The sequence below is a fragment of the Stegodyphus dumicola genome, chromosome 5, assembly GCF_044657685.1.
Source record: "Stegodyphus dumicola isolate Sdum_Otavi_A_Nest chromosome 5, ASM4465768v1".
Lineage (NCBI taxonomy): Eukaryota > Metazoa > Arthropoda > Arachnida > Araneae > Eresidae > Stegodyphus > Stegodyphus dumicola.
Window position 1 is genome coordinate 36,598,349 of NC_140772.1, and position 27,159 is coordinate 36,625,507.

The following is a 27,159-nucleotide window of genomic DNA, read 5'->3' on the forward strand; positions in this document are numbered from 1 at the left end:
CCTCTCCGAAATTCGAACTCGGAATAAAGGCCACTGGAACCGGGTAGCTATTTCCTACAACACCAAGCCAAAGGCGGCAGTTATAAATGTTTTCATTAGCTTGAGTGTTTTTCGAAAAAGTCCGCCAGTTACGGATGGGACGTCGAATTTTAGTCGAAATGAAAAAAGGTATATTGTCCCCGCGTATGCTTTTAAAACTGTATACACGTGATTAATAGTGAGTCCCAGACTTGCAAGAGAAGTTTAATCAGAAGGGTTGAGCAATGAAAACGAAGCGTTAGGGCTTCTGTTTCGGAGAAATTTTTTTTTTTTTTTTTTTTTTTTTTTTAATTGGGTTCTATGATTTTTAAACTGCTCGAAATGAATCTGATGTACAGTTCTTTAAGACGTTCCTTTTTAGAAATCGCGCTATGGCAATAAGGCATATGATAAAATTATATACCGTATATACCCGCGTATAAGTCGACCCCCCACTTCGACATAAAAAATTCGTAGAAAATGAGAAACCAGCGTATAAGTCAACCCCCGACTTCCGAAATCGATCTAGAAACTTCGAAAATTTTTTTTTAAGTACTACATTTATTCAAAATCATCTGAGAAAAAAAAGTAAATATACGATAAAAATTACCTTGGTAAATAAACAAAATCAAAATCCTTCTTCTAGAATTTGTTCCGGAAAAGATTCGCGTACGCAAAATCTATCTGCATTTTCCCTTTTTAAAAGTTAAAAGAAATATTCAAAACTGTTCAGTTATTGCGCAGGCTATTTTTTTAAATTTTGACGTGTACGCCTGTGAACAAAAGTATTTCATGAATGAACAATAACTATTATAAAGACTTATACGTACGTTTTATCGAAACTTACTCTAGTTAAAGTATGAAACTTTGCGATTAGTTCGTCACATAATTTAAGTCATGAAATTACTTCAAGTAAGTGACTTATTTGATAAGTCGTCCAATTTGAGTGCGGGAAGAAAACAACTGCATTATATAAAGAAATTTTTGAACTTCCGATTCTTTTAATTTTTTATGGCCCCGCGTATAAGTCGACCCCCCCACACACTTTGAAGTCTTTTTTTTGACCAAAATATCTCGACTTATACGCGCGTATATACGGTATATAATATATTCAGGAGCAGGAATTTTGATGGCGTAGAAGTGTTTATCCATAATGTTTAGGAAAATTAGAGGCAAAGGCAGATTAAATCTTCAGTTTTATTTTCAGCAACATATTGCGGCTAAACACAAATCGGCACATTAAATGTGCCTGTTCCAAAGGGCTTACATTTTTGATAGATTTACAGCAAAAAAGAAGAAGCAGACAGACTGCAGTCCAGCTAAGGCAGAAAGAAAGTGCGTAACGTTCAGAGAGAAATCTTAATTCAGACTGAGCTAGTTTTGGTTCTCAATGCATTTTGAGTGGACAGTTAATATTGATGTAAAATTACTATTGGCTGTTTGAGTTTTACTTTCATTTACATCATCAGAATTATGTAAGAGTCATATGACATAGATTTTTCTCGAAATGACGCAGTGCAAATAGTATTTTTAGAATACAGAAGGGAATTAATTTTCTCTGCAAATTTAATTTCTTGCATAGTATTCTTTATTTTTCTTACATATATATATGAATATACAAGATAAAAAATATAAAAGCAAACTTCTAATTTTAATTGGCTATAAGCTCTTTTATTTATTTATTTATTTATTTATATTTAATTCAGGGACTTCATTTCTCTGTCTTAGAAACAGCGCCATAAGTCTAAACTTCGTCATTCAAATTAATCATGAGATCAATCAAATAATTCTAAGCCAAAACTTTGACTCCTTCCTTTCTTCCTCTGCATTACTACTGCGACACTCTCTCTCTTCTTGCATACGCTTTGATCCTGTAAAGACGCTGCAGTAATCTTCTGTATTCGCTTCTATCACTATAGTATCAAAATTTTTCTGGAAATAGGCACGATTGGAGTGCCAAGTGAATTGCGGCCACCAATGTGAATTAAAATAAATATGGAAATTTAATCCGGATCGACTGCTTCTTCTTTAAAATGGATGGACGCTCTAAGCATCAAGTATCTATGCCATCAGCATTTCTACGCATCCTACATCTTAATGTTCTTACATCCAGTGCTTCCAAAATTGTGCTTTTATAACTACATTGTTTGATGGAGTCGATTTTTTCGAACCGGCAGGCATGTCGCAAGTGCGGGGAAGTCCCAATGCAGAGTTTATTCAACTATTCTATAACCGTTTAACTAATGAATAAAATAAAAAAGAAAGTATGGTAAAATCCTAGTATACGGTGCAGCATTGGCGCAATTTTGAAAATTATCGCCAACACCAAAATGACCCGTTTAACTACTCATCGTATATGTCCTGTTTACTGCTCATCATAAAGTCGCCAAAAGTAGCCAAATCCCTTGTGCACCGGATACTAGGATTAAACCGAAAGTGTTCATCACTACTTGAATTCCGAATCACGCCAAGGTCACTGCAACATCGAACTATACGCGAAAATTAATTTTAATAGCGTATCATAAGCAATGTGTTTTTCAATCACTATGAAACTGATTTTAACTGCGTCTTCAGAATTGCTTATCTCATTTGGAAAATGAAATATTATTAAATATGGTATCAAAGTGTAATTAATTTCTTCGGTTCCAAATTAAAATGTATAAGTATTCTAACATTTTATTCAGGGAAGATTATTAAATTTATTAAATTTTATTGTTATTAATAAGTATAAATTTGTCAAAAATCAAATTATGCTTAAATATTAAATTTTGTAAAATTTGGTGCGAAATTTACGGAAAAATTTAAAAATTGACCTTAGCGAATTTTTCTCAGTTTGCGCCAAGATTAAGTCAGTTCGCGAAATTCTTAATTTATGGCAACCTACTTACATTCTATTTTTTTTTCCATTAATGCAAAAGCGGTAAAAAGGTTCATCCTTCATTCTTTCAAAAAATTTTAGCAAAGTGCATAAACCACATTTTCGTTATTATCGCTAATACGTACGCCAAATACTAAAACGCGCCAATTCGTAAATTCATGTATCTTAGAACATTTTGAATAACATACTCTATTTTTTTGCAAGTGAGCCCAGAAATACATCTGCTTTAAGATTATGTTAAAAATTTTATATTTTATAACACAAAAATTGGTTTAATCCTAGTATGCGGTGCACAAGGGATTTGGCTACTTTTGGCGACTTTATGATGAGCAGTAAACGGGAAATATACGATGAGTAGTTAAGCGAGTCATTTTGGTGTTGGCGATAATTTCCAAAATCGCGCCAAGGCTGCATCGTATACTAGGATTTTACCCAAAAATTTTTTCGAAAAAAATTATATAAAATATTTTAAAGTACAGATTTTAAAAATAAATCATAAAAAATGTATGAATTATTATATTTGAATTAAGCCTAAATTTCGGATTCTGGAAGAAGTAATCAAATAAGTTTAATAAAAAAAGAGATATTAATAAATATATATCAACTTCAATTAACGTTGAGGCGTTAAAATTTTGAGAGCTAATTTTTGAAAATCTACTCTCGCGATTTTTATAAAACTTGACAGTTTGGCATAATTTGAGTCGTAGAATCGAAATATGGAAATAAATGAGCAGGTCAAGTCCGATTTTGTGTCAAAATACCTATATTAGAACAATGCTATATATAAATCTAATAAATATCCTAAGTCGCGCTTTCCGGACATGAAAAAAGCAAGTTGAATTTCGTCAATCGGCCCAGTAGAACTCGAGATATAGAACTGTCCCCCCCCCCCGTTTTTTGCGCAGTTGTACCTCTACTTCAAAATAGCAATTGATTTCTTTCCTTACATGTTAACAGATGAGCAAAAATCGCTACAGCTCATGCTAATAATTTCCTTAATTACTAAGCACCAGCTGCATATGCATTATTCAATCTGAAATTGCCAACGATGGAGCTCGATGAAGAGAGGACAAACGAGCTATTAAATCCCTTTTCAGGTGTGTGTGTGGGGGGGGGGGAGTACTTCGTGCGAAAGATATTCATTCATAAAGGAATGTTTCCTGTTTATGGACAGAAACGTTTGCCGCGTAAAACCGTGCACAAGTGGTTCGAGAAATTTTCTCAAGGTCAGAGATTCTCCAGAACCTCTCCAGAGTCCAGAGTTTTCGATGAAAACTGAAATGCGCGTCTTGCTCGGATTGAGGCAGACTCAACAACGTAGAGGATAGAGGAACTGATTCGGGAAATTTTACGGTACACTATAGCAGTAACAGTAACAGTAACAGTACTTGTTTGGTCCACTAGGGAAAACATCTTGGAGGCAGATGATTTGCGAATGACAAAATGTTCAAGATGAAGTCCTAATACGGCTGAGATAGCAACCTAAAGAAATTTAAGCAAGTGAATTTGGAGCATTGATAAGAGATAAGTATATAAGTAATGAAGATTATGGTGAGAAATAAAAATAGTTTTCAGAGGAATACCTTGTTAGGTTATTTTGTTATTGCCTTTTGTAACTTACTAACTTTGCTTCGTAGGATAACAGATATCAAAGCTGCCTTACCATTAAACTGAAAGTGTTCTTTTTATCTTTGATAAGAATTCTTGTCCCCAAAGATGTCATTCACTGCTTTTAATGTATGTCACTCTTTTCTATTCTGAGTTCATTGAAATAATTAACGCAACAAATGTATTTCTTATATTTAAGAAACATTTTACCACAGTCATAATGAGTTGATGAAACGATGCTTTTTTGCTGGCAGTATCATGTTGGTGCTTAGCTCTTTCTGCAGAAAATTCTTTAGTAAGTGTTGTTATATAACGGAAAAAATCCGAAATTTTCTTATTGGAGATAACTAGAAAAAGCTGCGCGAAATCGAAATGGAAATCCGCACGCATTGGACAACCCCTCTCAGGCAACGAGATACCGTTATTCGAACTGGTCATTCAGGTTTTAGCTGCCGGGTTATATAAATAGCGATACCTAGGAAAAGAACCTTCGGCAAGGACCAACAATCTTCTAGAGCAGTGATATTTTACCCACACCACTTGGGACAATGTTTCCGGACGGTTCTTCCTTCAGAGAGACGATGACGCAATAGCCCAAGATCCCAGGTTCAGACAAGAGGGGATATTATTTTATCGCCGTGGAGCATCGTTTGGTGTTGCGGAGAAATCTTCCCAAGGGTTGATCGGTGAGGGGGGTCTCCGATTCTTTGTTGCTCGGCGGGAAAATTAGGCGCGCATGCGTAAGTGTTCGCGGATCGGGTGTCAGATTTATGGAAGAGTTTGCGATGATAGGGCACACCTGCGTTGAAAAGAATGACTTTGAGATCGCGATCGAACAGATTCGAACGCATCTTGACTTGCGGGTATCTTAATTTAGCCATTTATCTTCGTAAGGGGCTGTATTTTTCTGGAGATAATTCTCGTTCATGAGAAAGAAAAGTTATCTTCTAAATGTATACTCGTATCTGGAACAAGCGGAACCAGGTGTGAAATCTTCTTAAGAGGGTGGAGTAAATATTGGCGCGAAAAATAAATTAAAAGTTCTCTCTGTCTTTCTATTTTCTTTTTAATCAAATTTTATTGTTTGGTAATAAGACAGTTAATTTAATATTCATAAGAGCGTATTGAAATAAAAAAAAAAGAAGAAAAACTTCAAAAAGTTCTTCTTCTTTTTTCATTTCATAAATAAAAACGATAATAAGATGCGTTATGAATTTGCTATCATAAGTAATAGTGTACTTTAGCAGATATAAGACATTCTGGCTAACTTGAACCTTAATAACTGGGAAGCTTCCACCTGTTTTACTGTATTTTGAAATCAGTGCCAAACAAAGTAAGAAATTTAGCAGTTATTTTTAAAGCATTATACATATGCTGAAAATAAGCCTTTTTAATACAGACGAAATCATGTCTTATCAGAATTTTAGAAGGGGGGGGAGATAGAAAAAAGGTTGCAGTCTGTAGATTTAAGTTTACAATTTCATTCTTAAAAAAGAGTTTATGCCTCCCTGATCAGTATGGAGGTTAGCGGTGTCGGCTGCCGTATCGTTAGGCACAGGCTATATGTAAATATATAGTGGTTTTGCGTCGTAATAGGAAATAAGGGGTAGAAAATTTTTTGCTTGATGAGGTGCTCAAGGCCTTCGTCAACGACAGGCGCTGCCACCTTCCCTCTTGTAAATAGTTACGTAAAGATTATCAGTTCATGAATTAAACACAATTCCTCAATATAAAATATACATTTTAAATGAGCTGTTTGTTCAAAATGCCAAACGGTAGGTGGGGGACTCGCTGAGATTTTCTTTCTTTCAATAAAAGGAATGATGAACTGAAATTCTATCTGAACTTACTTTTGTTTTGGATACCCAATAGATTAACACTATGCAAAGATTTTTGCACATGATTAAAAAAGTGTCTTAACTATTAAAGACTTTTCTTTTTCCAATGGCGGGCGCTTGCCTATAACGGCATTGGCCAGAAGTGGTGGCCATTTTATTATGGAGGCACCTAATAGGCGGCCACCGTTACCTCTTATGAAGGAATAGACAATTTTGCAACCATGCCTTCTCCGGGATTCGAGATCTCCGGGATTCGCAACCATCCCTTCTCCGGGACTGCCATACCGAAGGGTCCGGAGGTATGGCAGTCGTGCTTCCCTAGCCATTTCTGGCCAAATTGGTTCCAGAATCTACAAAGTAACAGAGTTGCCCAGCGGAAACTGAAAACAATAATTGACTACTGTACTAGCAATTACTCTTCTGACGCTGGAAGATAGTAGCCATAAAAGTCTATATAAGCTAGTTCAATGTGTTAGCAACAAAGTATGTGATATGTATGTTCAATATGTAATTTTGTATTTATGCTGTGCCAGGTCCTCATACATAAAGTTCGTACTGTATCTGAATGCTGTAATGTATCTGTACATGTTTATATCTTTTATTTATGATACCTAATTTATACTAAGGATCACGCGTACCTCAATGGCATGCTTCTTGTAAACTTTAACTATCATGATAACGTATATGTATGGGTGTATACGTATATCAATATGAGTGAGAGTATATATTATACTTCTATTTGTTTCGGAATATGTATGTATGTAAGTGTGTACTATATATCTGTATATGAGTTTGTACTTATATGTATATACATATATTTTGATTGTACTCTTCTTCAAGTGCCTTATATGAACATGTACATAGTATTTCTTTGTACATTGTTGAACTCTTCTTCAAGTGCCTTGTATGCACATGTATATATTTCTTTGTACATTGTTGTACTCTTCTTCAAGTGCCTTGTATGCATATGTATATCTCTTTTTTGCATTTTATAAATGTCGTCTGCTCAGCCGGGGCTGCCCAGGGCTGCGGCGTGGTAGCTAGTGGTTGACTCCCGCCGAGTTGGTAACCAATTCTGCATGGATATATCTATACCTGGGTCGGAAGCCAACTCAGCGGTTTACCTCCCCTAGCCATTACACCCTCTGGGTTGCACTATTAAAGACTCAGATCCTGTTTTCAATGGATCGTTGACGCACTAGGCACGCAAGTGAAATGGTAGTAATTTCTACTTTGCCGGGACTAAAACTCCCGTAACCAAATAATAACACCTACTTCAAGGTGTTAAAATTCATAATGCGATAGACCATTGTTTAGAGGTAACATCAACCAGTGTTATCTAAAGTATTATCTGTTGGTACGCAAGAGAACTATAGTCCTTTAATCTATACAAGGCCGGATGTGGTGGTACCTTTATTACGGAGGCACCTAATAGGTGGGCCACTATCGCCTTTCCTATGAAGGGACGGACAGTTACAACCATGCCTTCTCCGGGATTCGAACCCAGGCTCTTCCGCATTGCAGTCGTCAGTTTCCCTGACCAGCATACCGACTGGCGAGAAGTATTTTTAACTATTACATTCAAAAATCGGAGAGAAAAAGAAAAATTGATAGAAATTTCCCGTGATCGAGCTTTAACTGAAGATTTCAAAAATAACAAACTTGTTAAATATTGGCTGAACTTAAAAAAGGAATTTAAAGGCGTTTCAAATAAGGCTGTTAAATTTTTATTGCCTTTTTGCACAAACTATTTGCTTGAACAAGTATTTTCTTCCACGTTTTATTTCAAAAAGAAATATAGAACGAAATTAAAGTTGGATCCTAATTTAAGATCCTAAATTAGGATCCTAAAGTTAAGTGAAATAAGAACAGACATAAAGAAATTGGCTCTTAAACAGGCCCAAATTTCACACTAAATTTTAGAATTAAAGTATTATAACTTAAATTTTGATAATTGAAATTTTGATAATTGAATTTGATAACTGAGGTTGTGCAAATGGCAGTATATATATATGTAATAATAAAATTCCGTAGTCAAGAATACACTTAAAATTCTAACTGTATGTTCTTTTCATTTTTAATGGCGATGTTCTCTTATTTGAAAGTACGTGGAATTAAATCCACAGCCCCGTAGTCTAGTTGTTTTTCCCGCCTTTTCTACACGTACAGTTTTAGTATGTTCTGGAGATATTTAAAGCGAACTGGATTGGCTGACGAAGCTGACGTCATTTCTGTGAAGCTCCGCCTTTCCAGAGGCTATAAAAGGACTCGCAAAAGGAATATCGGGGCTTTTTCTTAAATGTAACGATGCAGTAAACTTCATACAAAAAGTTATTAGTAATTCTTTTTATTTACTCCGGATATCTGATTTTGTAACTTCTATTTTCTCCTGAATAATAATAAATGGATCCTGTTTTTTAAACTTATCGTCTGATTATTTAAGCTACGACTAAAGCTGATACATCACATTTATATATATATTTATATTTCTGTTAAGAAATTGAAAAATAATCATTGTAAAATGTGGGGGGAGTACTAAAGCTTTTCAGTTTTTTGTTTAGGTGGTACTTGTTGATCAAAAGGTTTAGAACCGCTGATCTAAAGTAATTGAAAACAAGTTAAAAATGCGGAGTCTGCACTTTCGGATTAAAAATTGAGGATATAGAAGAATTTTAACTAATTTACACAGTTTGAAATTTTGAAATTTTAGATTTGAAGAATCGTAGATTTCTCAGGGGCAGGAGGGAAACAAATGGTAGATCTGAAAAGTTTTATTCTGCTATAGCCTGCAAAGTTAAAAGTGCAACTATACCTGTCTTTTTTAAAACAGGATTATGCCAGTATGGTTCACCTTGCCTTCCCCTCCGCCAAGGTCAGTACTTCATGTACACTACGGGGAAAAAAAAAAAGCGGTGGGAGGAAACAGTTTTATATCTCCCGTTCTTACTAGGCCCGATTGACGAAATTCCAATTCCGTTTTCCATGTCTCCAAAGCCCGACTTAAAATATATATATAGCATTGCTCTAACATAGGTATTTTGACACAAAATCGGACTTTTTCTTAAATAACATACCAATTTTTTCCCCGTATTTCAAGTCTAGGACTGAAATTGTGCGTAGATATTAAATTTTGTAATTTTTGGTCAGAAATTTACGGAGAAATTTAAAAATTTATTTTGGAGCAATTTTCTTCAGTTAGTGCCAAGAATAATTCGCTTAGTGAACTACTTAATTTATAGTAACCTATTTTCGTTTCCCTTTTTACTTCCATGTACGAAGTAAAAAGGAAGTATTGTAATCGCGAAAAGTTTCAGGCAGCATATTTCAACGAAAATATCCATTTTGACCGCTATCGAATGCAATTTAACGATGTTTTTGCGTGATATCTGTACGTAAGGACAGAATAAAAGACTCTTATCCACCCAAAAAATTATAAAACTGATTTAAAATGAATTCTGAAGAGAATTTTTCGTGGCGTCTGTACAAACGTATCTCGCATAACTCAAAAACGAGTAGCCTCAGAACGTTGAAATTTTGTATATAGGACTGCTATAACATGCAGATGTGCACCTCGTATTTTGGTTGCAATCGGCCGCAGCAAACGTATATAAATATATTTATATATATATCCACTCTGCTACCCGGCTCAGTGATCTCAGTTTCTTTACTCTTATATGTTTGTAAATTGTACATTTTTTTCTTTAAAAATGATTGAATTATGTTGTTTTTATTTTCCGTTAAGGATTTTATGCCTTTAGTAAATCTGTGTGCAATATTTTCAGAATTATCAACAATTTTAAAGTTGTCTAAGTGCCGCTAAGCCCTCTTTTTTATGGCGGCCATTGATATTTACATTTGAAACAGGAGACTAGTGGATTTGTTGCCAATCTAGAGAAACTTAGCTTCGCAACAACAAAGATAACGCATTCATTTATTACTGCCAATTAAATCATGCTTAATTCTTTCTGGAATTTTTTCGAGGAAATAAGTGTTTAAAATTTACTTCGTAATTTTTAATATAGATATTTTGAGTTTTTATGTATTTTTGCCTTCCCGCGAAGTAAGAACTGAATTAATTGAATGAGAAATACTCAATCGTCTGTGAAAAACTGTTTCTTTTTTGTTTTATTTCCTTAATTTCTTTTATACATCATTCTAGCTTTATTATAGTATTTGAATAGAACATGTGGCAACGATTAGATAATTCTATTCTTTAAATGATATAAATTTTGTGCATTATGAGTTATAATATGAACGAAATATACAAGTTAACTGTTATATAATTATTGGATTATATAACAGTTAACTTAGTTTCCGTTATAAAATTATTATACAAGTTAACTGTTATATAATTAGTAATACTGTTAAGTGAATCTAGCGCCAGAGTGTCGCTATGGTAAACAAATACTAGAGTGAATTTTAAAGAATGCATTTATTCTATTGTGGTTTATGCGCTGTGGGCGAAGTAGATTTAATTCAATCCAATAAGTTTAAATGAAATGCAAGAAAAAATGCGTATAATTTAATATTCCAATACAAGGAAGTCATGTGGTGTACACATCAGATTTTTTATGTAATGTATTAAGCCTGCTGGCTTGAAAACACTTTAAAAGAAATTTTGTGCGGATATTATCATCCATTTGCATGAACTGGTTTTGTTTATCAATATAGCGCACTGAAAGAACAGCATTTGTTTTCCTTCTATTTTTTCCTGAATAGAATTTAACTACTCAGATTTATTTCTCACTAAATTTAACTTGACTGTGTCAAAGCTCTAAATTCAACTAAAATATGCGGATATTGCGTGCTTTACGAAGAGACGCACGCTATAGCAACATGTAAAATAAAGTTTCGTCAGTATAAATGTTTCCTTTTCACACATCCTGTGATAGGAGCCCATTGTCTGTTTGGGAAGTCTAAATAATAATATTGATTTTAATCATTACGGTAGCTTATCAGGGGAATTCAATTTGAATACTCTTAGCTTTAATTAAGTAAAAAAAATTGGCAATCTGAAAACTTCAGATTAGGTTTTAACGTCTGAAATAGTAGTCTACCTCCAAGATTTTTGTTCATAAAAAATATAGATAAAAAAATTTTTAACATAAAATATTCTACAAATATTCAGTTTATCTTTTTTAATGAAAATATTGGGTCAGTCCATAAATTTGTGCGCATTTTTTGGTATATTTTTAAATAATATCTCCGTGATCTACAATGTCTCGCCATCTTACAGGCAGTTTTTTTATGCCATTGATGTAGAAAAACTCTGGTTTTGATGCAAAAAAAACCTTGAAATTTCATTGTGTACATCCTGTTTAGAATTTAATTTTTTTTTTCCAGTAAAAAATTTTGTAAGGCACGAAATAGGTGAAAATCCTTTGGGGCAACATCTGGGGAGTAAGCAGGATGTGGCAAAAGCTCCCAATTAAATTCACTAATTTTTTGCAGCTTTGTTCGAGCCGTATGCGGTCTAGCGTTATCATGATGAAACAACACTTTCTTGATATTCACCAATAGTAGGCGTTTCTTTATCCATTCTGAGTTTAGACGGCAAAGTTGTTCACTATAAACTTCTGAATGAATCGTTTGTTTTGATTCTAACAGTTGAAAACGTCCTGAAACGGGGTTCATCATCAATGCTGCTGTTTACTTTTTTAAACCATTTCTGGGCAGTCTTTACACTAATAGGGGGGCCCACCAGCGGCCGAGCGGTAAAGTCGCTGAACACTGGTAGTTCGGTCTGAGGTTCGAATCCCGCGAACGGGCTGGCTGCATGGGCGTTTTCGTGGTTTTCCCCATGTGTAACGTGTATACGAGCCAGTTTCCCTTAGAAAGTCCTCCACGAAAGGCATCCCTTCCCTTAGGCAGATAGCCCTCGTGTGCTTTGCCATAATTAAATACACCAACACCAACCTTTACAGTAATAGTGTGTTCACCATGTACACTATTAATTTTTTCGCTGCAAACCTGGCAGATTCACCACACGAAAATAAAAATGTAGCACAGTCATCTTCTATGGATACTAAAATGCGTTCGAAAGTTGGTGATGAAATGAATAATATGTTAGTCAAACGATGACAAGTTTCAACAGGTTCAAAATTGTATTGTTTTAGTAAATGCGTCATAGTCTTACTCTTACCACGCATACTCTTAATGCGCACGAACTTAATGGACTGAATACCCACATTACATTCGCAACACATAACTCATGAAATTAAATCTTAGAGGATGAATCCATTATAATAATGTATAACTTACCTCAAAAAGAATTTCAATTTTAAAAGCTATTTTGTTTTTAATTTTCTTTTTTTCCGGAGCTTAAAGTGGCATAAAGAGAAAAATAATTTAAAAGTTTATCGCTTTTCAGAATGAAATTAAAAAGAAAGGACAAGGAAAAAAAATCTCAAACGTTTCAGATTTTAGCAGTGGCCCAAAAAGGTTTTTTATGTTTTACAGTTACAGCTTCAGTCTGTTGCAGTCACTTCTGAATCCTCTTTTCCCCCCCTCTCTCTTTTCAGCTTATTATACATTGTTTTCGTCGCATTTATGCCACACACAGTTCAACAACAAAATCACAAATTTTTTTAAGATGCATATTAGTATAATTTTAGAATTCCCAAAACACTATTAAGTCTTAGCACATATTTCTATATTTTGTTCAGTCCTTTCTCAGTTTATCAAATCAATATACATAGTCATATATCAATATTCAGTAATATGGCTAACAATTTTTTTTTGTATTTTTATTATTAACTTTTTATATGTTAACTTTATTATTAAACATCACGTTCTTCGCACTTACGACTCATAAAATTCAGTTCAACATCAAAATCACAAACTATTTAAACACAGCATATCTTTAGAATTCTCAATAAAACGGCAGAGTTGCCATACATATTTTAGATTCGCTATATTATTTCTTTAAAACGCCTAAAACAGTTATCACAAAAAGAAAAAAGTATTTAATGATTTTAAAAATTTTGAATATTTCTAATTACACTTCTCGTGATTTTAATGCACGTGTATTTTAAATAAAACACATTAAAAAATTGAAAAATGTATTCTTAGGAACTGTGTTTAATGTTTGCACTTAGTTTATTACTCAAAACTTTCTAGATAAATTTGAAAGAGACTTAAGCTTTACTTGAATGGCAACACGCTGAGGCATGGAAGATAAAATTATTTTATTTCCGAGTGCCGCAAAACATTGCTTTCATAGAGAAAAATTTGTTAATTAAAATTGAAAGATAAATATGATAATTTTTTTTTCAATGGCAACATTCTCGTGGGATGGAGATATAAAACGTTCTACAATCATGTCCATAAATTAAGGATAATTCGGAGTCACGCCGAAATCGAACTGTAAAATAAACATATCACCTGTAAAATCACTGCACACATCTTCAAGAATCATATGCAAATTTCAGGAAGTAACCAGATGACACCGATGGTACGTCACAATGACGAGACTGTAAGACAGTGATATATAAGGAATACAGGCAAAAAAGTAAAATTGTTCGCAGGCGCTTTATAAGCATTTCAGTGCAATAACCGAATAGTTATGACACAAAAAACGCATTTGGATGATGTTTTACGTGGTAGAATCACCGGCCGTCTGGAATGTGGGCGTACCCAACTGGAAGTATCATACGAACTTGGAATTGCTCAAAGTGACATCTCCAGGCTTCGGCAACGATTCCAAGATGATGGTAATGTGAGTAGACGTTACAGCACAGGTCGCCCCAGAGTTACAACGCCGAATGAAGACCGATATTTGGCAGTTACTGCCAAAAGCAACAGGCGGCGCACAGCCTCAGACCTGTCTCATCAGTTCTCTTCAGCCATTGGTACGACAATTTAAGGCAGACCGTGTACAGACGCTTAGGGCAGATTGGTCTATATGCTCGTAGACTTGTCAGATGCGTTCCAGGTACTGCAACTCACTGTCGCCTGCGGTTAACCTGGAGTAGAGAGCATGCATTCTGGACACCGCAACAGTGGGCTTGTGTGATGTTTTTCGACGAGTCCAGGTTTATCTTGCAGTCTGATTCTCACCGGACTTTCCTATGGAGAGCTCCAGGTACCCGTTACCACCAAGAAAACATCATTAAACGACACCGTTACGGTGGTGCAGGAGTGCTCGTTTGGGGTGGAATTAATCTGGGTTCCACAACTGACCTGCATGTTCAAATTGGAACCATGACAAGCCAAATCGATCGGGACGTCATTCTGGAACAACATGTACGTTTGTTTCGGAGCGCCATGGGCGCACAATTTGTGTTTATGGACGACAATGCCCGTCCTCACTGTGCAAACAGCGTATGCGAATGCCTTCAATCGGAGGATATCACCCGTATGGACTGGCCAGCATTCTCACCGGAATTGAATCCAGTAGAGCACGTGTGGGATATGCTTGGCCGACGAGTTGCAGCCCGTCAACCTCCTCCTACATGTCTACCGGAACTTCGGAGAGCATTGCTTTTTGAGTGGTGTAATATCCATCAAGATCAGATCGATAATTTGATACTCAGCATGCCTAGGCGTTGTACGGGACTGTATTGCATCGTCTGGAAGACATACAATGTATTAACAATCATACCAACCATGTAATATTGGTTTTTTCTAAATAGGCTTTTTTTTTTTTTTTTTTTTTTTTTGTAATTTGCTCCAATGAGAAAAAATTGCTAATTTTTTTAATAATATCAAACATATAGCAACTTTTTTTGCTCTTTACCTTTTGTTTAATAAATAAACTTTACAAATAAGTCAAATTTGTTTTGCTTCTAACTCTTCTTTTGCATGATTTTGCATTATCCTTAATTTATGGACATGAGTGTATTTCGTATAGTTTTACCACTGCTCCCTTTACGGTAGTTGAGTTTGTTAATAAAAAATTCATTAATGTTTTGCAGAATAGGAAGTAAAAAATGATAAAATAAAATTCGAAATTCAAATTGCAGACTTCTATGTGCAGAAATTCGAATGGAGGACAGTATGGAGACGTTAAATAGTGGTATTATTACACTGTGGGGACTACACTATTCAAAATTTTATGGTTTTAGGCACTACTGCTTTTTCTTCCTTGTACAAAATAAAGGAAGTATTGTAATTGCGAAAAATTTTGGGTTTCATATTTCAACGAAAATATCCATTTCAACCGCTCTAGAAACCAACTAAACGATGTTTTTGCGTGACATCTGTACGCACGGATAGAATAAAAGACTGTTTATGTCGAAATGGATTGTAAAATGGACTTAAAATGGATTTATAAGAGATTTTTTTCCTGATGTTTGTGCGTACGTATGTATCTCGCATAACTCAAGAATAAGTAATCGTAGAACGTTGAAATTTTGTATATGAGACTGCTGTAAAATATAGTTTTGCATTTCTCTTTTCCGTTGCAATCGGTTGCACCAACAGTATATACACTGAAGTGACAAAAGTCATGGGATACCTCCTAATACACTCATGTCCATAAATTAAGGATAATACAAAAAAACCACTATTACATGGTTGGTATGATTGTTAATACATTGTATGTTTCCCAGACGATGCAATACAGTCCGTACAACGCCTAAGCATGCTGAGTATCAAATTATCGATCTGATCTTGATGGATATTACACCACTCAAAACGCAATGCTCTCCGAAGTTCCGGTAGACATGTAGGAGGAGGTTGACGGGCTGCAACTCGTCGGCCAAGCATATCCCACACGTGCTCTACTGGATTCAAGTCCGGTGAGAATGCTGGCCAGTCCATACGGGTGACATCCTCCGACTGAAGGCATTCGCTTACGATGTTTGCACGGTGAGGACGAGTGTTGTCATCCATAAACACAAATTGTGCGCCCATGGCGCCTCGAAACAAACGTACATGTTGTTCCAGAATGACGTCCCGATAGATTTGGTTTGTCATGGTTCCAATTTAAACACGCAGATCAGTTCTGGAACCCAGAATAATTCCACCCCAAACGAGCACTCCTGCACCACAGTAACGGTGTCGTTGAATGATTTTATTGGTGGCAACGGGCACCTGCAGCTCTCCATATGAAATTCCGGCGAGAATCAGACTGCAAGCTAAACCTGGACTCGTCGGAAAACATCACATAAGCCCACTGTTGCGGTGTCCACAATGCATGCTCTCTACTCCAGGCTAACCGCAGGCAACAGTGAGTTGCAGTAAGTGGAACGCATCTGACAGGTCTACGAGCATATAGACCAATCTGCTCTAAGCGTCTGTACATGGTCTGCCTTGAAATTGTCGTACGAGTGGCTGAAGAGAGCTGACGAGACAGGTCTGAGGCTGTGCTCCGCCTGTTTCTTTTGGCAGTAACTGCCAAATAGCGGTCCTCATTCGGCGTTGTAACTCTGGGGCGACCTGTGCTGTAACGTCTACTCACATTACCATCATCTTGGAATCGTTGCCAAAGCCTGGAGATGACACTCTGGGCAATTCGAAGTTCGTCTGATACTTCCAGTTGGGTACGCCCACATTCCAGACGGCCGAATCCAAATGCGTCTTTTGTGTCATAACTATTCGGTTATTGCACTGAAATGCTTATAAAGCGCCTGCGAACAATTTTACTTTTTTGCCTGTATTCCTTATATATCACTGTCTTACAGTCTCGTCATTGTGACGTACCATCGGTGTCATCTGGTTACTTCCTGAAATTTGCATATGATTCTTGAAGATGTGTGTAATGATTTTACAGGTGATATATTTATTTTAGAGTTCTATTTCCGCGTGACTCCGAATTATCCTTAATTTATGGACATGAGTGTATTTTGTCGGTCCCCTTTTTGCGCGGCGAAGTGCAGCAACTCGTACGTGGCATGGACTTAACACGTCGTTGGAAGTCCCTTGCAAGAATATTGAGCCATGCTGCCTCTATAGACGTCCATAATTGTGAAAGTGTTGACGGTGCAGGGTTTTGGGCACGAACTGACCTCTCGATGATGTCTCATAAATGTTCGATGGGATTCGTGTCGTGCGATCTAGGTGGCCAGCTCATTCGCTGGAATTGTCCAGAATGTTCTTCTAACCAATCGCGAACAATTGTGGCGCATTGTCATCCATAAAAATCCCATCGTTGTTTGAGTACGTGAAGTCCATGATTGGCTGTAAGTGATCTCCAAGTAGCTGAAGGTATCCATTTCCAGTCAATGATCGGTTCAGTTGCGCCAGAGGACCGAGTCCATGTCATGTAAAAACAGCCCGGACCATTATGGAACCACCACCAGCTTGAACAGTGCCTTGTTGAGAACTTGGGTCCATGTCTTCGTGGCGTCTGCACCACACTCGAACCTACCATCAGCTCTTACCAACTAACTAACAACTCTGACCGAGCTATGGTTTTCCATTCGTTTAGGGACCAACCGATATGCTCAAGAGCCCACGAGAGTCGCTGCAGGCGATGTCGTGCTGTCAGTAAAGGCACTCGAGTCGGTCTTCTGCTGGCATAGCCCAAGGAAGACAAATTTTGCCGCACTGTCCTATCGGACACGTCCCTCGTACGTCCCACATTGATTTCTGCGGTTAAATGACGTAGTGTTGCTTGTCTGTGAACATTGACAACTCTACGCAGACGTCGCTGGTCTCGGTCGTTAAGTGCAGGTGGTCGGCCACTGCGCTGTCCATGGTGGGATGTTATGCCTGAAACTCTCGGCACACTCTCGACACTGTCGACACTCTCGGCACACTCTCGACACTCTCGGCACACTCTCGATACTCTCGGCACACTCTCGACACTGTGGATCTCGGAATGTTGAATTCCCTAACGATATCCGAAATGGAATGATCCATGCGTCTAGTTCCAACTATCATTCCGCGTTCAAAGTCTGTTAATTCTCGTCGTGCGGCCATAATCACGTCAAAGCCTCTTCACATGAATAACTTGAACGCAAATGAAAGCCCTGCCAAAGAACTTCGCATTTATACATTTTCTACGCGATACTACTGCCATCTGTATATTTGCATATTGATATTCCCATGACTTTTGTCACTTCAGTGTATATATTACCACTCCGTTACCTTGCGCGGTGAGCTTAGTTTTGTTATTCTTATATGTTGGTAAACTCTGCTTTTTTTTTCCTTTTAAAGTGATTGAATTATGTGGTTTTTATGTTCCGGTTAAGGTTTTTATGGCTTTTGTCAACATGCATGCAATAGTTCTAGAGCTGTTAACAGTTTAAGAGTTTAAGTGATGAGTTAAGCCTAACGAACCACCATTGCTACAATTTAATGCTTCCATTTCTCTTTCCTTGTAACCATCGATTTCGGAAACTGATGATGTGATAATTTTCTTTAATAAACGTTTTCTGAAAATTTTACATTTGAAACTCAGTAGAATAGTGAATTCAGTTTTTGCACCTTAAATGTCGTTTTGTCGAGTGGGACGAAAAGTAAACTTTCAGTTTTGTGCGCCGAAACATTTGCCTTCTTGTCCGCTGGCGGAGCGTAGAAACTCTAATTTTAATCGTAAAAAAAAAAAAAAAAAAAAAAAAAAAAAAAAACTGAAATGTTTCAGATTTTAAATTACGTCCAAAGGGGCGTTTTTTAACATTTTGTGTGTTACCTTTCTTTATTAAATATCATGTTCCTCGCACTTAAACCATAAGATCCAGTGCAACAGCAATATCGCAAAATAGTTTTAAAACGAGCATATCTTTAGAATTTCCGATACAGAGACTCACGCGCTGGAGATAAAAATGTTTTTTTCTGCACAACGTTGCCATTGCTCGCTTTGAAATCCTTGAGTTTGTTAATCAAAAATTCGTCAAAGTTTTAAAAAATAGGAAATCGATCATAAAACAAATTTCAAATTTCAAATTTGGTCTTCCACATGCTCATATTCGTTGGAGGATTACGTTATTCAAAATTCGATGACTCTATGTACCGTTATTTTATGACAATGTGAGAAATATACATACATTTACGCAGATTTTCATTATTTAATTTCTTCAAATATAATGCAGGACTCTAACATTTTATGGCAACAGTTTGAAAAGTGAACCGACATTTATCCGTCCGACGCAAAATGCCAAAACGAAACTAATAGTCCTTCGGGATTCAAATCCCTTTGGACTAAAAATTTTTTTTTAACTGTATTATGTGCTTTATGTTTTTCTGTATTTTACAATTTTTAATGTAGATGTTTTGATTTTTTTACGTATTTTTGCTTTGGCGCGAAATGAGAACTGAATTAATTGAATGAGAAATAAATCTCTAATGAAATTCGAGTAAATAACTTTAAATGAAATGCAGCAAAAATTATGCATAACTTAATAAACCATACAAGGAAATCATGGAGTGTCCATGACTTCTTTGTCCATTTTTTCGCAATGCGAAGAACATACACACGCGTCCAGATTCTCCATTATTTAATTTCTTTAAAAATAATATAGGGCTATATTACCTGGTGGCAACGGTTTGAAAAATAATAAATCGTTTAAAGTGATAAACCAACAAAAAATAATAAACTAACGCAAAATTACATTTTGAGACTAATAGCCTTTTCTGGGCTAAAAAGAGTAAAGAAAAATGTAAAAAAGGAAAACATGTTACATGCATACCGTTCACAACAAAGAATATTGAAGTATGCAGTGTAAATGTTATTTCAAAATTTATCTTAGCCATTTATTTTTTTCTTTAAGGCACAGAATAATGCGGCCAAGAAGTTGAGTCAAAAACTTTGCAAACTTTAAAATTAGTAGTTATTTTAAAATGCTGCTATGAAGTTCTAAATCATTAACTTAGCTCCATTGTTGCATTAAATCACTCATGCCCCAAAAATTCTTTTATTTATGTGACGAATATTTAACACCGTATTCACCTTAATATAATTTTCTTCAAGTCAGGTATGATTGTCCTTAGAATTCGATGTTGAAAGGAACACTATTAATTAATGAGGAAACTGACACGGAGGTCGGAGGCTATACAAAGTAATCCAGTTGGACCATCAATATACGTTTAACGCTTTTCAAAGAGGTAAGAAAACAATAACATGTTTATGAAACGTTTGTGCTGTTTATGAAATTAAGGACACATTTATACAAATTACAGTGCATGGAATAAAGATTTTAGCGATTAGAGAGCTAATTAATGCATGACAAGTTAATTAGTTTATTCGATTGTGCTTGAAAATAGAAATATATTCTTGAAAAACAGCAGTGTAATTCGCGGTAATCTTGCACCAATCGTAATCTTGCATCAGTTCATATATATGCTTAAGCGCAGTAAGTCACATACAAAAGTCTTTACACAGCCTTTTTTATCGCAGCCGTTGGTTGCATATCTGCAAAAGTGTTTTAAATGACACAAATGTCATGTTTTCGCATTTTTAAATTTTTTAAAAAAATGTTTGCATATAATACGAAATCTAATATTTTCTACTCCCCCCTTCGCAGTCTTTATACTTATATTTAGGAAACTGTTATATTCAATATAAGAAAAACCACAGAAAGTTTTTCTCCCGTATACGACAAGAACTGAACGAGATATCTAATCTTAAAATTTGCAATTTTTGATGTCATTTTTAATTTGCATTGGGGGTCGATTTATAAATAAATTAGAATTATAAGTTAATTTTTCCACTTAAATGCCATTCAACGATATTCTTTTGTGTGATTTAGAAGTGTCATATTTTATTATTTTGTTACATTTGGCATGCAGAAAGAATTTTCACGCAAGTAATTTATAAATTTCTAAAATCTTTCAGGTCTCAAAAGCTAGATTCGATACATTAGATTTATATATAAGAATTGTTCTAGCATAAGTATTTTTATACAAAATCGGACTTTTTCTAAAATGACATACTCGTTTTTATGCGAAAGTCCCAAATTTAAGTAAAATTCGCACAAGTAGATTTTAAAAACTTAGCTCTCGAAATTTTACCACTTCAGCGTTAATTTGAATCTGATAAATATTTATTAAAGCCTCTTTTTACTTCCTTGTACGAAGTAAAAATGAAGTATTGTAATCGCGAAAAGTTTCAGGCAGCATATTTCAACGAAAATATCCATTTTGACCGCTATCGAATGCAATTTAACGATGTTTTTGCGTGATATCTGTACGTAAGGACAGAATAAAATACTCTTTTCCTTCAAAAAAATTATAAAACTGCTTTAAAATTAATTCTGAAGAGAATTTTTCGTGGCGTCTGTACGAACGTCTGCACGTACGTACGTATCTCGCGTAACTCAAAAACGAGTAGCCTCAGAACATTGAAATTTTGTATATAGGACTGCTATAACATGTAGATGTGCACCTCGTATTTTGGTTGCAATCGGCCGCACCAAACGTATATAAATATATTTATATATATATCTACTTTGTGACCCGGCTCAGTGATCTCAGTCTCTTTACTCTTATATGTTTGTAAATTGTACATTTTTTGCTTTAAAAATGATTAAATTATGTTGTTTTTATCTTCCTGTTAAGGATTTTATGCCTTTAGTAAATCTGTGTGAAATATTTTTAGAATTATCAGCAATTTTAAAGTTGTTTAATTGCCGCTAAGCCTGTTTTTAATGGCGGCCATTGATGTTTACATTTGAAACAGGAGACTAGTGGATTTGTTGCCGATCTAGAGAAACTTATCTTCGCAACAACAAAGATAACGCATTCATTTATTATTGCCAATTAAATCATGCTTAATTCTTTCTGGAATTTTTTCGAGAAAATAAGTGTTTGAGATTTACTTAGTAATTTTTAATATAGATATTTTGAGTTTTTATGTATTTTTGCCTTCTGGCGAAGTGAGAACTGAATTAATTCAATGAGAAATACTCAATCGTCTGTGAAAAACTGTTTCTTTTTTGTTTTATTTGCTTATTTTTTTTATACATCATTCTAGCTTTATTATAGTATTTGAATAGAACACGTGGCAAGATTAGATAATTCTATTCTTTAAATGATATAAATTTTGTACGTTATAAGTTATAATATGAACGAAATATATAAGTTAACTGTTATATACAGTGTCTCACAAAAGTGATGGGACACTTGTGCTTTACAAAAGGAAACTGTAATAAAATTAATTAAAAAAACCTGTAATGTTTTGTGGGTGTGTTTCATACTTAAATTTAGTAACTATTACATAACATACATTTTCTCAAAATATTAAAATAGTAATTTAATAAAAATAGAATTGTTTAAAATGGAGCAAAAAATGGCTCACATAAGTGATGGGACACCATTAGATACTACTATGTACTACAATAAAAATATTTTTTGGGGTTTTTATTTTTACTCAAAAGCAATTGGCAATAATTTATAAAATCGTCTGCAGTCTTTCTCTCCAGTTTGGTTTGGAATTTGTATGTTTTTTAGCCCTGTGCAGCCATGAATGCTAAACGAAAAGAAACTTTGCCTGAAATTCGAAAATTAGTTATTAATTTGCATATTGAACGTGGAAAATCTATTAGAGAAACTGCTGAAACAGTTAACATGAGTCATTCAACAGCTTTCAATATCATTAAACGATATAAAAAGAATCATATGATTCAGGATAAAAGAAGACCTGGCCGACCATCAAAGCTATCCAATGGAATAACGCGAATTATTGTTCAAAATATTTTTAAAAAATCCAAATTCAAGAATGAGTGCTCCTAAAGCTGATTTACAAGCATTATATAGAGTAATTGTTAATCCTGAGACTATTAGAAGAGTAATTCGATCTGCTGGATATCACGGTAGAGCAGCCAGAAAAAAATTCTTCGTAAGTGAAAAGAATAGAAAACTCAGACTGGCTTTCGCAAAATCCAACATAAATAAGAAGTCTGATTACTGGAATGAAGTTATATTTGCTGATGAGAGTAAATTTAATATATTTGGTTCTGACGGTAGAAAACCCAGGAAAGAATTTCGCAAACAGAACTTGGTGCCAACATTAAAACATGGTGGAGGAGGAGTTATGGTATGGGGGTGTATGTCGTCCGCTGGAGTTGGTAATCTTGTTTTTATTGACAGTATAATGGATCAGTACAAGTATATTGACATTTTAAATCAAAATTTGAAATCTTCAGCACGAAAATTGAACCTTCATAACGATTTTAAATTCTACCAGGACAATGACCCCAAGCACAGTGCTTTGAACGTTAGACTCTGGCTGCTGTATAACTGTCCTGAAATAATAAAAACACCCCCACAATCTCCACAATTAAATCCCATAGAGAATATTTGGCAAGAATTGGAATCAAGAATTCGCAAAAACACCATTTCTTCAAAACAACAATTAAAATTTGTGCTTCAAGAAGAATGGGGTAAAATCACTCCAGAAATCACAAAAAAATTAGTCGAAATCATCCCAAGAAGATTAAATCACGTTTAAAAAGTAAAAGTAAATCCAACAAAATATTAAAACATTTTAAGAAGTAAAATTTTTGGATAAATATTTGATGGAAAAGTAAATGTCCCATCACTTAAGTGAGCCATTTTCTGCTCCATTATATGGAGCCATTTCAAACAATTGTATTTTTATTAAATTAATATTTTAATATTTTGAGAAAATGTATGTTATGTAATAATTGTTACTAAATTTAAGTATGAAACACACCCACAAAAAATTTTTACATGTTTTTTAAATTATTTTACTACAGTTTCCTTTCGTAAAGCACAAGTGTCCCATCACTTTTGTGAGACACTGTAATTATTGGATTATATAACAGTTAACTTAGTTTCCGTTATATAATTATTATATAAGTTAACTTTTATATAATTATTAATACTGTTAAGTGAACCTAGCGCCAGAGTGTCGCTATGGTTAACAAATACTAGAGTGAATTTTAAAGAATGCATTTATTCTATTGTGGTTTATGCGCTGTCGGCGAAGCAGGTTTAATTCAATCCAATAAGTTTAAATGAAATGCAAGAAAAAATGCGTATAATTTAATATTCCAATACAAGGAAGTCATGTGGTGTACACATCAGATTTTTTTTAGTAAACTTACTTGATTTCTCCTTTCCCAGTTCGAAATTTAGGTTCAATAGGAATAAAATTCGCAGATATTTTCTGATTTATTTTTTGTCCAAAGGGGCAATTTGCCCAGTAGGACTATTAATTTCGTTTTGGCATTTTGCGTCGATTCACTACAAGAGTTGTTTAACTTTTCAAATTGTTGCCACCACATATTATCGTCCTGTATTATATTTAAAGGATCTGCATTAAATGTATGTATATTTCTCGCACTGTGATGAAACAGCGGTACCCAGAGACATCCAATTTTGAATAACGTAATCCTACTGCTAATATGGGCATACGGAAGCACAAATTTGAAATTTATTTTATTGCCGAATTTATATTTTTTAAAACTTAAGAACTTGATATTTAATAAGTAAAGGTAACACACAAAATGTTAAAAAAACGCTCCTTTGAACGTAATTTAAAATCCGAAACCTTTCAGATTTTTTTTTTAATTTGTATATTTTAGTAATTTTTATAAATTTTTCGAAAATGTTTTTGAGTTATAACCTATAACATTTTTACCATCACCTTAAAATGACCCTAGGCATATTTGCAAAAATTGCAGTTTTTTATTCAAAATTTCCCAAGATTTACATGGATTTATATATTAGCGCATTTTGAAATTGTGCATATTTGTTATAAGGATAATAACGCCAGTGTGGTTTACACACTTGTTTAAAGTTATTTCAAAGCATCTCTGTTTCCGCTCACGCATAACGAAACGGAAAGAAAATAAGTTACCATAAATTAAGAATAAGTTACCATAAATTAAGAATAAGTTACCATAAATTAAGAATAAGTTACCATAAATTAAGAATTTTCCCAAGTGAATTACTCTTGGCGTAAACTGCAAAACGTTCGCCGAGATAAATTTTTAAATTTGTCTATAAGTTTGACACCAAAGTTGCACAATTTAGTATTTAGGCATAATTTGAAATCGAATCATGAATAGAATCATAGAATCGAATAATGGGAAATATATATTCGAATAATTGGATAATCAATAGAATCGAATCATGGGAAAAGAAATCGCTATGTCGTTTCAGAAAAAGTCAAATTTTGTGTCAAAATACCTATGTTAGACCAATGTTATATATAAATCTAATATATATCCTCAGTGGCATTTTCGGGACGTGAGAAACGCAAATTAAATTTTGTCAGTCTGTTCAGTAAAATGGAAGATATAGAACTATCCCCCAATTATTTATTGAAGAGTGTACATAAATGTTTTTCTGTTATGCAAATCAAAAGTCATTTTTGAACATGTTCTTTTGCCTTTGATCTTAGTCTGGCAATCGATCTCACCTCCTCCGCAACGTTAGGCAATTTAATACCATCTTTATTTTTCTCATTCGTAGACACCATCCTTAGAAAGTCCTCCACGAAAGGCATCCCTCCCCTTAGGCAGATAGCCCTAGTGTGCTTTGCCGTATCCTCAATATACCAACACCATACCGTAGACACCATCGTGTGAGAACTGGTGGCGCAGTGGCTAGCATGTCGAGCAGCAGCATCACAGGTTCGGGGCTCGTTCCCCAGGCTGGGCAAGGTTGACACAACCTTTCATCCCTGGAGTGAATAGATAAAATGAGCAATAACTTCGCCTGGGGACTAAACACCGGGGATCCTGCGACAAGCTGACCACTTGTCCAGGCTAAGATGCACAAGCACCCAGGAGCCCACGGTCTAGAAAGCAGATATCAGAGCACTGCCGACCGTGGCTCTCTATGGGCTGTTTGTGCCGCCAAATTTAGTTTACTTTTACTCACCATCGTAGACAACTCAGTCGTAGGCAAGCGTTAAAATTGGCATACGGTCTGCAACAGCCGAGCTACGGATACACATACTATCTTCATACTTTTTAACAATATCTTTTGTTTCCACCTCGATTGTGATCTTAGTCATTTTCTTGGTTGCTTGACTTATCTCATTAACTTTCCTAAAACTCATTGTTAATAAATTAACAAAACAATGTATTCAAGAAAATACAAAAATCACATAACAAACTCAGAATTATAGCTCGGATTATAACTAGAATAAACTCAGAACTATAGCTCGCATTATAGCTAGAATAAACTCAGAACTATAGCTCGTATTATAGCTAGAATAAACTCAGAATTATAGCTGCTTACTGAATGGTAGCAACAGTCATAGGTACAGCAGAATACTGCTGACAGTCATAGGTAGTTATTACATAGCATTGTCTCTAAAGAAGTAAACAAGTGTAGTGTACGCAATTGTGTTTGGTCGGATTTGCGTGGTATTCCAAACAAAATTTTTCGAGTACAAAGAGAACATACGCTAAGTTGGACGTATTTCAAAGCGACGTATACCGAGATACCACTGGATAGGGCGCAGTTCTTTTTGGTTTGGTGACTTGTTTGGTTTGGTGAGCTAGGCTGCGCGCATTTTAAGTACCGAGATACCACTGCATATGGACCGGAGGAATATATAAGAAATTAAGTTTTGAATATTTAAAAAGTATTTCTTTAAATTTAAAAGTACCAAAACATAAACATTTGCTGCAATTAAACCATTTCTCGGTACTTACATATTAACCGCCAACCGTTAAAACTACCTACCATCGAACCACCAAAGTTGACAGGGATCCCGCCAAAGTTGCGCCAATCGTTCCTGCGGAATTCTAAAGGAGTTGAAGTCTCTTTAGTTTATAAACAATCACTATTCGACTCGCTTTGTTTTTGCGTTTTGTAAAAAGGTATTGGTCGAATTCTCTTATTTTATTAGATTCTTCGAAAGTTCTGTTTAGAATTATTCCAATCAATTACTGTTTTGTGAGCAGTATTCAGCTGGTAATTTCTTAATTGTAATAACAGTTTCTTGATTAATAA

General features: G+C 35.0%; 1 protein-coding gene across 1 annotated transcript in view; it reads right to left on the bottom strand.

Moving 5' to 3' along the window:
- The window catches only part of LOC146997077 (zinc finger MYM-type protein 1-like), an 89,192-nt gene extending 63,520 nt beyond the window's left edge, over positions 1–25,672 (bottom strand). The window contains exon 1 of the mRNA XM_085817799.1: positions 25,613–25,672. Coding sequence (XP_085673925.1) covers positions 25,613–25,672 — 60 coding nt within the window. The remainder of the gene's footprint in view (positions 1–25,612) is intronic.
- Between the last annotated feature and the right edge of the window lie 1,487 nt (positions 25,673–27,159).